The 13,491-nt window shown below is 40.0% G+C and overlaps 1 protein-coding gene across 8 annotated transcripts in view; it reads left to right on the top strand.

Annotated features, from left to right (window-relative positions):
• USP34 (ubiquitin specific peptidase 34) overlaps positions 1–13,491 on the top strand; it is a 1,084,964-nt gene that overhangs the window by 982,703 nt on the left and 88,770 nt on the right. For all 8 annotated transcript variants that reach the window (XM_033939082.1, XM_033939080.1, XM_033939079.1 and 5 more), the window contains one exon: positions 12,714–12,818. In XM_033939082.1, coding sequence (XP_033794973.1) covers positions 12,714–12,818 — 105 coding nt within the window. The remainder of the gene's footprint in view (positions 1–12,713; positions 12,819–13,491) is intronic.

Here is a 13,491-nt window from a genome sequence, read left to right as displayed (position 1 = left end):
GGTACCTGCTAAAACACAAATACAAGGTTACATACACAACATTCATGGCTTACCAGACAGGTGAGGGAAGCCATAAAAGAAAAGAAGGACTCTTTCAAAAAATGGAAACACATGAAAACAACCGAAGCATGGAAAAAACATAAAGATGATCAGAAGAAATGTCACAAGGCGGTGAGGGATGCCAAAAAGGACTATGAGGAAAAAATAGCGCAAGAGGCCAAAAACTTCAAACCCTTCTTTAGATACGTGAAAGGGAAAAAACCCACAAAAGAGGCGGTGGGACCCCTGGACGACCAGGGAAGAAAAGGGTACATCAAAGAGGATAAACAAATTGCAGACAAACTAAATTCCTTCTTTGCGTCCGTCTTTACGGAGGAGGATACCGCAAAAATACCAGAAGCAGTGAAAGTGTTTAGTGGAGTAATAGAAGACAGCCTCACCACAGTTGAAGTGGAGTTGGACCAGATATACTACCAGATCGACAAACTTAAAAGTGACAAATCCCCTGGACCGGATGGAATTCATCCGAGAGTTTTAAAGGAATTGAAGGTTGAAATCGGAGAGCTATTGCAAAAACTTGCCAATCTGACAATCAGAACTGGACAGATACCAGAAGACTGGAAGATAGCAAACGTCACGCCAATTTTCAAAAAAGGATCGAGAGGGGAACTGGGCAACTACAGACCTGTGAGCCTTACGTCTGTCCCTGGAAAGATGGTTGAAGCACTGATCAAGGATAGCATAGTCCGGCACCTAGATACACACGACTTGATGAAACCCAGTCAACATGGGTTCAGGAAAGGGAAATCATGTTTAACGAATTTACTTCAATTTTTTGAGACCGTGAACAAGCAAATTGATAGTGGAATGCCGGTGGACATAATATATTTGGACTTCCAGAAGGCGTTCGACAAAGTTCCACATGAAAGACTTCTCAGGAAACTACAAAGCCATGGTATAGAGGGAGATATACACAGGTGGATAGGCAAATGGCTGGAAAACAGAAAGCAGAGAGTGGGCATAAATGGGAAGTTCTCAGACTGGGAGAAAGTGACTAGTGGTGTGTCCCAGGGCTCAGTTCTTGGGCTGATCCTATTTAATGTTTACATCAATGACCTGGAAGAAGGAGTATCCAGTGAGATCATTAAATTTGCAGACGACACAAAGCTATGCCGGGCAATCAGATCGCAGGAGGATAGCGAGGAACTCCAGAGCGACTTGTATCAGTTAGAGAAATGGGCAGAGCAATGGCAGATGAAGTTCAACGTGGAGAAATGCAAAGTAATGCATTTAGGTAGTAAGAATAAGGAACACGAGTATAGAATGTCAGGCGCAACTCTGGGTAAGAGCAAACAAGAAAAGGACCTGGGTGTACTGATAGATAGGACCCTGAAGCCATCGGCACAATGCGCGGCAGCGGCAAAGAAAGCAAACAGAATGTTGGGCATGATAAAGAAAGGAATCACGAGTAGATCGGAGAAAGTCATAATGCCGCTTTATAGAGCAATGGTCAGACCACACTTGGAATACTGTGTCCAACATTGGTCTCCCAACCTAAAGAAGGATATAAAACTGCTTGAGAGGGTGCAGAGACGAGCAACGAAGCTAATAAGAGGTATGGAGAACTTGGAATATGAGGAACGACTCAAGAAACTGGGACTGTTCTCCCTTGAGAAGAGGAGGCTGCGAGGGGACATGATCGAGACGTTCAAAATGCTGAAAGGCATCGATAAAATAGAGCAGGAAAATAAATTATTTACATTGTCCAACGCGACACGGACAAGAGGACATGGTTTGAAGCTAAGGGGGGACAAGTCCAGGACAAATGCCAGGAAGTTCTGCTTTACACAGCGAGTGGTAGACGCCTGGAATGCTCTCCCAAAGGAGGTTATTAAGGAATCCACTGTGCTAGGATTCAAAGGCAAATTAGATGCACATCTCCTTACGAGAGGCATAGAGGGATATGGGTGACTAAAACTACATCAGGTGTATACCTGACTGGGCCTCCGCGTGTGTGGATCGCCGGACTCGATGGACCATGGGTCTGATCCGGAGATGGCAGTTCTTATGTTCTTATGTTCATTCCCTTAAAACTTGAGTCCTCCTTGGACTCCATCTCTCCAAGTCTCTAGAGTCCTTCCTGACGCTCCATTGGCCCTCCTGGTCTTCGGCAGCATCCAGTGCTATTACTGGTCCCTCTGAAGGTTGCCACTGTCCCAACCGGTACCTCTGCTGGACTGCTCCTCAGTCCTTCGGCCATTGCTCCCAGGGTCCTTGGACTCTCCCATCACTCGGTTGTCTTATCCGGCAAACACATACTGAGGGCTCTCCCAGCCCCTCAGTCATCGTCTTGCTGACGCATGTACCAAGGACTCCCAGCTGCTCTGTTGCCTTATGTGGCACACATGCGCTGAAGGATCTCTCAGCCCCACAGTCATCTTGCTGAAGCATGCACATAGGACAGTCATTGAGTCATCTTATCCTGCACACATGCACTGAGTGCTCTCCCAGCCCCTCAGCCATCTTCTCGCAGATGCACACACTGAGGACTTGCCTGGGTCCTTCTTCACTGGTCCCAACTGCAGTTGTCAAGCCTAAACCACTTGGCTCTAGCGGGTCCCCAGCTACTTCTTGAGCTGTTTCCCTGCCAGTATATAGGTCCCCGCAGACCCTCCTACCACCGGGCTTTCTCTGCTGCACCAGCCTCAGGGTGAGTGGACAGTTCCCAGCAGCACTAGCAGCTCTCATGCAAATCAGCTCCATATTACCATGGCTCAGGCTTTCTCCATGAGCTCCACTGCTCGGACTTCCTCCCTGTCATAGTTATCCAATCCACAATGGCATTTAAATAGGCATATAGTGACCGAAAACCCTGCTCACAATTCTTAGGAACTCAAAATAAAACTTCAGGTCATCTGCATATAGCCAAATAGCCGACAGGGATGAACTCTGTTGCACGCCAGCAGTCAAAGGAAAAAACACTGGCTAGAGTTCCTTTTGAAACACAAAAGGTCCAATTAGTGAGAAATAACTGAAACTATTTGTACACTGTCTGAGAGATCCAAATGAGCACAAACAATCCAATAGTACCTTAAGGTTTACTGCGTCAAATGCAGCTGCTACATCATATAACACTAGTATAAACTACTTTCCCTCATCAAATCCTTTGCAAATTTCATCACAGAGAGATAACAGAAACAGTTCTGTACTATGCCCTGTGCAAAATCCAAATTGGAAATCAATGGTAAGGGGTCTGAATCAAAAGAAATATGAGAAGAGACTGGAAAACCCAAATATGTATACTCTGGATGAGAGGAGGGACAGGGAGATATGATATAGACTTTTAAATATTTGAAAGGTATTAATATAGAACCAAATATTTTCCAGAGAAGAGAAAATGGTAAAACTAGAGGGCATAATTTGAGGTTGTAGGGAGGAAGACTCAGGAGCAATATTAGGAAATTCTTTTTCATGGAGAGGGTGGTAAATGCCTGGAATGCCCTCCTGAGGGAAGTGGTGGAGAGGAAAATGGTGATGGAATTCAAAAAAGCGTGGGATAAACATAAAGGATCTCTAATTAGAAAACAAAGGTTGTAAATTAAAGAACTAAGGTCAGTACTGGACAGACTTGCATGGTCTGTGTCCCATATGTGGTTATTTGGTGTAGAATAGGCTGGGGAGGCAATCAATGGGAACTTCACTAACTTGGAACATGAGGATGTTACTGGCCAGACTTATGGTAGATATCCTGCAAACAGGATGATTGGATAGGCTGAAGAGAGCTTGGACAGCAACTTCAGCATTTGGAACCTAGGACTTTACAGTCTATTTTCCAGAAATATCAAAGAAGAGACAAGTTAATTTAATCATGAATTTTTAATGGTTATAACTAATAGGCAGACTAGATGGACCGTTCAGGTCTTTATTTTCCATTATTTACTATGTTACTATCTCAACAATCTTGGGTAATCACAAAGCCTTCCAGTTGCTGTACCATAACTTTCTCTATTACTTTTGAAATAAATATTGAGAAAGGATGAAAAAGCTGTACCTTTGTTACATCTAAAGATGAACTCTTAAACAACTTACAAACTACTGCCTGCTTCAACACATCAGAGAGAAAACTCATAGCAAAAGAATGATTAATAATAGATGCCACAGATGGGCCAATCTTCCTCTTTAAAACAACAGAGGCGCACACACTCAAGGACAATTAGATTTGCTTACTGATTCAATAGCCTGAATGACATCCTACTACCACTATTACTTACTATTGCCTACTTGGCAATTTCTCTGAAGAATATAAGGCGACTACAATTAGTGCAAAATACAGCGAACAGACTGATCCTCGGGCTGAAGAAGTTCGACCATGTTACACCTTCTGCATTGGCTGACGATGGAAGCACATGTGAAGTTCAAGTTTGGTTGTTTCTGTTACAAGGTACTATTCGGTTTAGCCCCCAAATACATAACTGACCTTTTCTCTTTCTCAGCCAACAGACATAAGAGAAGTTCACACTTAAATTTTGTCTCCCTGCCGGTTAGAGGATGTAAATTCAAAAGACATCATCAACACCTCCTCTCACACCAGGCAGCATTATGGGGTAAAGATCTAGAACAATTGCTTACGTCTACTACTTATGGGGAATTTAGGAAATGCCTAAAAACATATCTGTTCCTAAAGTACTTATGCAACTAACCTCATCCCACAATAACTGATCCCTAGAGCTGTTAATCACTAATTTCTAACTGTTGAATCCACTCAACTTGTAGTATCTTTCAATCAATGTTAACTGGCAGAACATTGTTAAATCCATTCAATCTGTAACATCTTCTAATTATTGTAAACTGCATAGAACTTCATGGTCCTGCGGTATATAAACTATTATATTATATTACTACATATTGCTACCTATCATTTCTATAGTGCTGCTGGACGTATGCAGCACTGTACATTAAAATATTTGAGAGATAATCCCTGCTCAGTAGAGCTTACAATCTATTCAAACAGGACAAGTAAAGGATCAAGGAGCTTCTCAGGCATGGGTACTTTACAAGCGAGTAGGGGTTAGGAGTTAAAAACAACCTCAAAAAAACTGCAAACAGACGGGACTACCAAAAAATTAACAATAGAAAACAGTTCCTTGGATGCTGCAGCAATCTTATCAAAATAACATTTCTTCATAGTCAATAGCAACTGTTTATAATGCCAACATAAAGGCCTCCTGCATAAACGTATCAGGACTTTTTCTTTACTGCCACTCCTTTTTATGAAGATCCCTTTTAACTTGCCTCACCTTGGCGGGATATCAAGGATAATGCTTCTTATTTATACTCTTAAGGATTGTATGTGCTTCAGTTTCATTCTCTTCATCTCACAGTATCTTCATTTTTTTTTTTTTTTTTTCAAACTTAGTCCTTCTTCTCTCAATGGAAGTAAGGTTTCAGCCTCTCAGTAGAAACTGTGCTTCAACTTCATTGTTTCCACATGGTTCTTACTGCTGTGTTTCAGTCTGGCAATTTAGACCTACTCCACAATATCTTTGATCTTTCAGTCTCTCGTTATTGACTTACTTCACCCTCACGGTGCATGTGGTGCTTTGGAGTCTTATTCTCTGCATCAATTTGTCTTACATTTTAATTCATTTCTGTAATGCCTAAAGTTTCCTTATATTTATTGAGTTACAGGCATAAACTCCCACCCTATTTGTGAACTGCCTTGTTATATCCCACAAGTTCTGTATTTATCTGGGGGAAATTAAGAAAGGAAAAATTGTCATACCTAATAAATTTTCTTTTTTGAATCTCAACAGATCGGTCCAGAAGGCCCCGCTCTTTCTGTTTTAATTCTTAGTTTTATTTTGGTGATGCATGAGGCACTCCACAAATTAACATATAATTGGTCTGGTCAGGCCCTTATTTTGAGGGGGCCATATATAAGGCTGTACTTCAATAGCTACTGCTTTAGGTTCATAATTGTGCATCACTTCAGTTTTTTTTCTCACGCTTCAGTTATACAGTGTTATGTTGGTGGACTACAATAGTTCCTGTTTTAATAGTTCTTCTTCCTACTGCTGTGCTACATTTTTTAGGCTCACATAGCCCAGTGCCCATTTCTACCTCCTGTGGGATATAATGGGAAATAATCTTTTTAATTTTTATGGGGAATTAGAATAGTGCTATTTTTCATTCCCCTTCGGTTCAATCTCTGGCCACAGCCACTCTCAATACCAGAGCTACCAAGTTGTAAGAGGGAGATTTTCAGTTTATGGAATTCCTTGCTTCCACAACCTCGTTTCCTTTCCCCATCCTTCAACTGAAATATCTTATTTATCCATGTGACTGGAAGATTGGAAGAAAAGAGCAGATACCCAAAACTGACCCAACTCAATTAGCAATATAATACATTCCTACCCAGTGATTCTTGGGCTTTCTCAGCTGTATGGATCAGCTGATAGATTCAAACCATGTCTCCAAAAATCTGAAAATTATCTTTGCTTGTTCTTGATTGTTTTGTTTTGTTTTCTTCCTCCTAGATTCACATCTCCTGCCACTTCCATCCCTCTGACCTGATCCTCTGTCTTCCCAGAACCCTTTTCTCAGCTTATCTCCCCTATCAACCCCTCTGCTTTCAACCCCATGGAGTTCCTCTCCCTGTCCTCATTTCTGTTCTCCTTCTTCAGCCCATCTTATCATTATCATATAGCCCATGCCTCCCCCCCAGCTTGCATTCACTTCAGTTCTGTTCTATCTTCCATAATCCATATCTCTTCAATCAGCCTCTCTTCCCCTCACAGCCTATATCTTCCAGCTCTCAGTGCCTGTGCTACTCTTTGCTTCCTCATTCCTTCCCCAGAGCCTCCCTCAGCACTTCTCCTCCTCTCTATGGTAGAGCTAAGGCAGAAAGCCTGTCTGACCTAGGGTTACCAGACATCCGGGAAAACTTGGACATGTCCTTTTCTGTAGAGGACTGTCTGGGTGCTCGGATGGAAAGCCCGAATCTCCTGGCCACGTCTGGAGGGCCTCTGAGCATGCACGGATAACATCACATGCATCTGTGCATGCTCAGAGACCAGCCAGATGCGACCCAGAGATTGGAAAATAAAGGCGAGGCTTTGTGGGGGACAGGGGTGGGGCTGTAAGCGGAAAGGGGCATGGCTAGGGATGGAACGGGACGGGAACAAGTGTCTGGGTTTCTCCAGACAAAAATCTGGTAACCCTAGTCTGATCTATACTGCACTTCTCTGTTCTGTTAGCCCATTGGTCAGTTATTCCTTAGCCAGCCAGTAGCCTGCAGGAGAAAGCAGAACCAGTAGCCTAGGAGACACCAACCTTTTGTCCTGCTTTTCCCTGCAGTCAATGGTTTCTCCTAAGCTACTGGTCCTGTTTCCTTAGCAGCTTATTGGCTAATTAAGGAATGTCTGACCAATGGGCTGCAGGGGGAGGTGGGACCAGTAGCTACAGAGACACTGCTTTTCTTCCTGCTTTCCCCTGCAGCTCTATATTAGGAAGATTTCAGCTCTGATGTCTCAACAGTGCTGGAAAGAATATTGGGGCTGCCTATAGTAAGATTCCTGCTTTTTTTACCATGACTCAGATCTCCGTAAGTTTGAGCCAAATGGTGCCATAAGTTTGGCTTGATCTTGCGGTTTCAAGTGTCATGAGACTTGAAACCATGAGACCAACCTGAACTTCCGACACCATGCAGCTCAGACCTGCAGAGTGCCACGTCATGCTGTGGAAGCAGGAAGCCCATTATTTGTTCTGCAACTGAAGCCAGGTGAGGGGAAAGAAACTGAATAAAGCCTGGGGGGTACATGAGAGAGAACAAGTAGACTGAATAAAAGCTGCGGGTAGATAAGAGAGAGAGAGAGACTGGCTAGGAAGGGATGACACACTGTTATATTTTGCCACTATTTGACAAAGCACAACTATGCATGTTTTGGCCGTCCGAATGTTACAAAATATAAAATGTGACCTCGATAGAAAAAAGTTAGACAAGTCTGTCCTAAGTATCTGAGTAGATTAGAAACTGGTGGAGTGGAAGGCACTTAAGAATAGTCATAAATAGAGTTCATTCCAAGGAAAAGGATGTTGCCAGTGATAACGTATGCTGCAGGGATCAGTTTTTATCTGAATCCTTTATGTAAGTGATATAGCAGAAGGGTGGCCTGCTAAGGTTTGCCTCTTTGTGTATGATACCAAACTCCATCTTAGGATAGACACCCCTTGTGGTTTGGATACCATGAAGAGGGATTTTGCTTAGCTTGAAAAATGGAATAGAATTTGACAGCTAAGATTTAATTCTAAAACATGTATTTTCATGCATTTGGACTACAAAAACTCAAGGGAGCAGTATAGTTTAGGGGGAGAAGTACTTGTGAATGCAAGAGAAGATCAGGACTTGAGCTCAATTGTATCTGATGATCTTAAGGTGGCAAAACAGGTAGAAAAGGTGGTGGCAAAAGCCAGAAGGATACTTGGGTGCACAGAGGGACGAATGGCCAACAGGGAAAAGGAGGTGATAATAGTTCTGATTAAGTTTCTGGAGAGATCTCTTTTAGAGTACTGTATATAATTATGGACACTACACCTTAAAAAAAATATACAAGGTCTGTTCAAAAAGTTCCAGGACTGATTTTATAAAAATTTATTAAACAATCTTGCAACTTATTCCATTGGGTCCCCTTCAAAATACATCCTTTCCCTACGTATACACTTTTTCCAACGTCGTTTCCACTTCTGGAAGCAATCCTTAAACACATCTTCAGCAATCGCCAAAAGTTGCTAAGTCTAATTTTGCTTTATGTCTTCAATGGTGTCGAATCTATTTCCTCTAAGTGTGGATTTAAGTTTAGGAAACAAGAAGTCAGCAGGGGTGAAGTCAGAAGAGTAAGTTGACTGGGGAAGAACTGTCATATTTTTTGTGCAAATTCATAAATTTTGGCAGCAGTATGAGCTGGCATGTTATCGTGATGCAGGAACCATGACTGCTTCCTCCAAAGTTTGGGCCATTTCCTCCTGATTCTCTCATGGAGTCGTTTCAACACTTTCAGATAGTAATTTTGGTTGACAGATTGTCCTTGTGGCAGAAATTCATAGTGAACAATGTTGCAACTGTCCAAAAATGTGTTAACATCACTTTGACATTTGACTGAACTTGCCGAGTGTTTTTTGGTCTTGATAATGTTTTGGTTCTCCATTGAGACGATTAATTTTTTTGTTTTTGTTTCCATGTCATAATCATAGACCCATGTCTCATCATTAGTTATCACTTTACTAAGAAATGTTTCATCTTCATTTGCCTGCTCAGGAAGATTCTGACAGATCATAATACAGTTGTTCTGATCGTCGGTCATCAACCTGGAACAAACTTTGTTGCAGTGTGAGACATCAACTTCTCTGTTAGAATTGGCACAGGAATGATATTGCATTCCTGTGCCAATTTTCTAACAGTTAATTGCCAATTAGCGCACACAAGAACCCTCATTTGATCAACATGATCATCATCAGTTGATGTTGATGGTCTTCCAGTTCGCGAATTGTCTTCCACTGATTCACAATCACTTTTGAAGCGTGAATACCATTGAAAACACTTTCCATGACTCATGACATGTTCCCCATAAGCCACTTTCAACATTTCATGTTTCTGGAGCAGTCTTAGTCAATTTAAAACAGAACTTCACGCAGTAGCGCTGTTCATTGAGGTCGCACATGATGAAAAATAGCCGATCACGAAAACACACTTTCACAAAAACTGCTGTAGCTCAGAGACGAAAGCAGATATCAACAAATGGAAAAGCTTACTCATGAGGTTTCAAGCTACTCAACGCCACCTAGTGCATCTCAAAAGAAATTCCTGTTGGCATGCAATTCAAACTGTCCTGGAACTTTTTGAATAGACCTCATACATAGGACTGAATTGGTTCAGGAGTGGCTAGTGAAGTGGTCAGTTGCCTTCATCATAAAACCAAAGGGGATAGACTTACAATCTCGATATGTATTCTCTGGAAGAATGGCAAGAGAGGGGACAAATATGATAGAGCAGTGGTTCTTAAATCTGTCCTGAGGGATCCCCAGCCAATTGGGTTTTCAAGATATCCCTAATAAATAAGCATGAGGCAGATTTGCATATAATAGAGGTGACAGGCATGTAATTTGCCTAAAACAGGAAAAAAATTTTTTATTGGGAATTGTTTTCTAACAGGTGATATATGGAATCTTTTGCCCATGTATAGCTCGAACATTTGAGAAATAACAGGCATGAGGCTCCATTAGTAGCTCACTGGTGTGATAGAGGTCATCAGTTAGGGGTTTTGAGATTTGTGGTCCTGATTAAAATTCATTTGGAACGGGGTGGCAATGTATCTGCTGTTTTGTTTACTAAAGAATAACGATTGATTTATCAGTGAGACACTGTTGAACCTAGAGGTTTAAATAGGGAAATGGAATGGAGTGCAATTCAGTTCTAATTAGTTTGTTAATTGGAGTATCACTGATCAAGTTCAATCAGTGGTACCATTATGTGTAGAAACATTCGATATTTAAGTATGTAGGTTTGTCTTTAATGTAGTGTGTGTATTGATCTGGGTTTTTGCAACCCACTTTGTCTGCTGCAGTCTTTACGTGGTTCATAATGTATTTGTAACAGGTATGAGATTTTGATAATTTTTTTTTCCAAATCTTTATTATTTTCAAAACTTACAGTAAGTGTAAACATAAATACCACATTTTATACATCAATAACACACACTTAATATTACATTAATATCCATTACAGAATTAGTCCCACCTCCCTCCTGAACAATCACAATGCAATCACATAAAATTTCTATAATGAACCCCAATATATCTACATTTATTAATCTAACAGACCCCCCCATCCTCCCCCCTCCCGGATATGCATGACCTAGGGAAAAACATTAATTAAACATTACAGTATTTTGCTAATGGCTCCCAAATCTCCTGAAATTTCTTAAAATTCCCTTTCTGAATTGCTAATATTATTTCCATTTTATACACATGACAATGAATTCTACCCAAAACTATAATTAAGCCTCGTCCAATTCTTCCAATTGCTCGTAATTTGTTGTATGGCAACTCCTGTCATTATTAATAAAAGCCTGTTATTTTTAGATGATATTTGACTTCTAGCTCTCATTGACATGCCAAAAAGCACAGTATCGTAGGATAATGCCACTGTATTTTCTAACAAGCAATTTATTTGGCCCCCATATTGATTTCCAAAAAGCCAAAATAAATTGACAGTAGAACAATAAATGTTCTAAAGTCCCTGCTTCGAGATGACAATGCCAACATTTATTAGACTTAAAGCTGTCCAACTTTTGTAACCAAACAGGGGTCCATAATGCTCTATGTAACAGAAAAAAACAAGTTTGTCTCATAGATGCTGACATTCTACATCTCATCCTCCAAGTCCAGATTCGTGGCCATTGAGATGCAGGAATTTGGTGCTTAATCTCAATACTCCAAATATCCCTAAGACCAGTTTTTGGTTTCTTATTTATAAATCCAGCTAACAATTTATACCACTGTGCGGCCTGGTGTCCCAGGAAGTCTACCTGAAAGCATAAGAATTCCAAACTATACTGGTTATTTAAATTTTTCCATTCAGGGAACCCTGCCTGAATGGCCTGCTTCAGTTGCAACCATCTATAACTTTTGATAATTTAAATTTACTCCAATGACATTTGGTCAAATTAAATTTATTCTAAATATATTTAAAGATGATTGAACTAGATTTGGCTAATCAAAGTTAATCTGATGTTATAGGAAAGTTAAGTTTTGTTCCTGAGAGTCTCCTGTATTGTTCTCTACTCTTAAAGATGCTGTTTAGTGAAACACAGACTGGTGTTGAGAGAGAATTTGAGAGAGACTTTCCATGTTCTTGATTCTTGTGAAGACAGTTGATAGAACTGATTAACAGAAAAGGATTTAAGACTATATCTTTTGAACAGAAATTCAAAGCTGTGATAAACCACTTTCATTTGGGATACAAGGGTATTCTCTAGACATTGGGTTTATGTATTTATGAATAGCAACAATGATTCTAGTATGGTAATTATTTTATAAATATAAGTATATTAAATTTTCACTATTTAAAATTTTGTGAGTTTATTGTAGATTGTTATTGATACTTAACAGACTCTTTTTTTTTTTTTTTTAATGAATGCATATTCATTAGGGATATCTTGAAAACTCAACTGGCTGGAGGTCACCCAGGACAGGTTTAAGAACTACTGCGATAGAGGCATTTAAATACTTCCATGGCATAAATGCATAAGGGGCAAGTCTCTTTCAGATGAAGGAGATAATGGATTGAGGTAGTAGTATAGGAAAATGTAAGAGGATAGACTCTGGAGTAATCTAAGAAAATATTTACAGAAAGGATGGTGGGAGTTTAGAACAGCTTCCCTGTTGAGGCAGTGGAATGAAGACTGTATCTTACTTCTAGAAAGCAAGGAACACACACACAGGATCTCTCAGGGAGAGGAAAAGGTAATAAATGATATGGATGGACAGATTAGATTGGTCATATGGTCTTTATATGCCATTGTTTTCTCTGTTTCTATATTCTATGTAATATGCTGTTGCAAAGAGTGAAATAATATCTCAGCTGCTGAAGTGAAAGTGATCTTGTTAACTATATACCTGTTGACATTTATTGTTATATTTTGTTTCACATATCATAGGCAGCCAATCCTTTTTTCAAGTTGTTGACCATGCTGATGGAGTTTGCTGGAGGTCCTCCAGGGATGCCTCCCTTTGCTTCTTATATCCTACAAAGAATATGGGAGGTACGTAGATTAAGACTGGATATCGGCAGCTTCTAGGTGAATATTTAAAGAAAAATCCCTTAGCCAGGTTAGTGAGCAGATGAACAGAAAACGTTTCAAGGAGGGAGGGCTTAGTGTGAGCATACTGTGTCAGAAATGAAATCCTTAAACTGAAAAAGATGCTGGATTTTCACCACTGGGTCTTTTTCTAGAAGACAATAAAAGGTATCGTACTACAAAGTTTAAAAACAGCAGAAATGCACTTAAGATAGATTTATCTTTTTTTTTTTTTAAGTCACGGTTTTTTTATTGTAAAAGTTTTACAATCAATAAAACAAAAGCATAGTAACAACAACAAACCATGTGATAGGTAAATACAACTACAAGCATGAAAAAGATTGATATAACAATCAGAACTAAATTCCTTGGAAGCAATCTTACATAGGAATAAACAAATCACATGAGTAAAACATTATCTATAACAAAAAAAAAACAAAAAGGAGGGAAGAAAAGAAAAGAAGAAGATAAATGAAGAATAGAAAGTAAGTTAAGTAAATAAATAAATAAATAAAAGATAAAGAAATGCCTAAGAGCTGGAGCTTTGGAGGTAAAGTTTGAGAGAGTTCCATTTAGCAAGAAATTGAGGGAATCTGTCGCATTTTTTTGCCAAATACGCTTCATATCTATAAGTTAA

This window comes from Geotrypetes seraphini, chromosome 3 (genome assembly GCF_902459505.1).
Source record: "Geotrypetes seraphini chromosome 3, aGeoSer1.1, whole genome shotgun sequence".
Lineage (NCBI taxonomy): Eukaryota > Metazoa > Chordata > Amphibia > Gymnophiona > Dermophiidae > Geotrypetes > Geotrypetes seraphini.
Note: the sequence above shows the minus strand (reverse complement) of the source record. Positions and strands in the feature narration are given on the sequence as shown.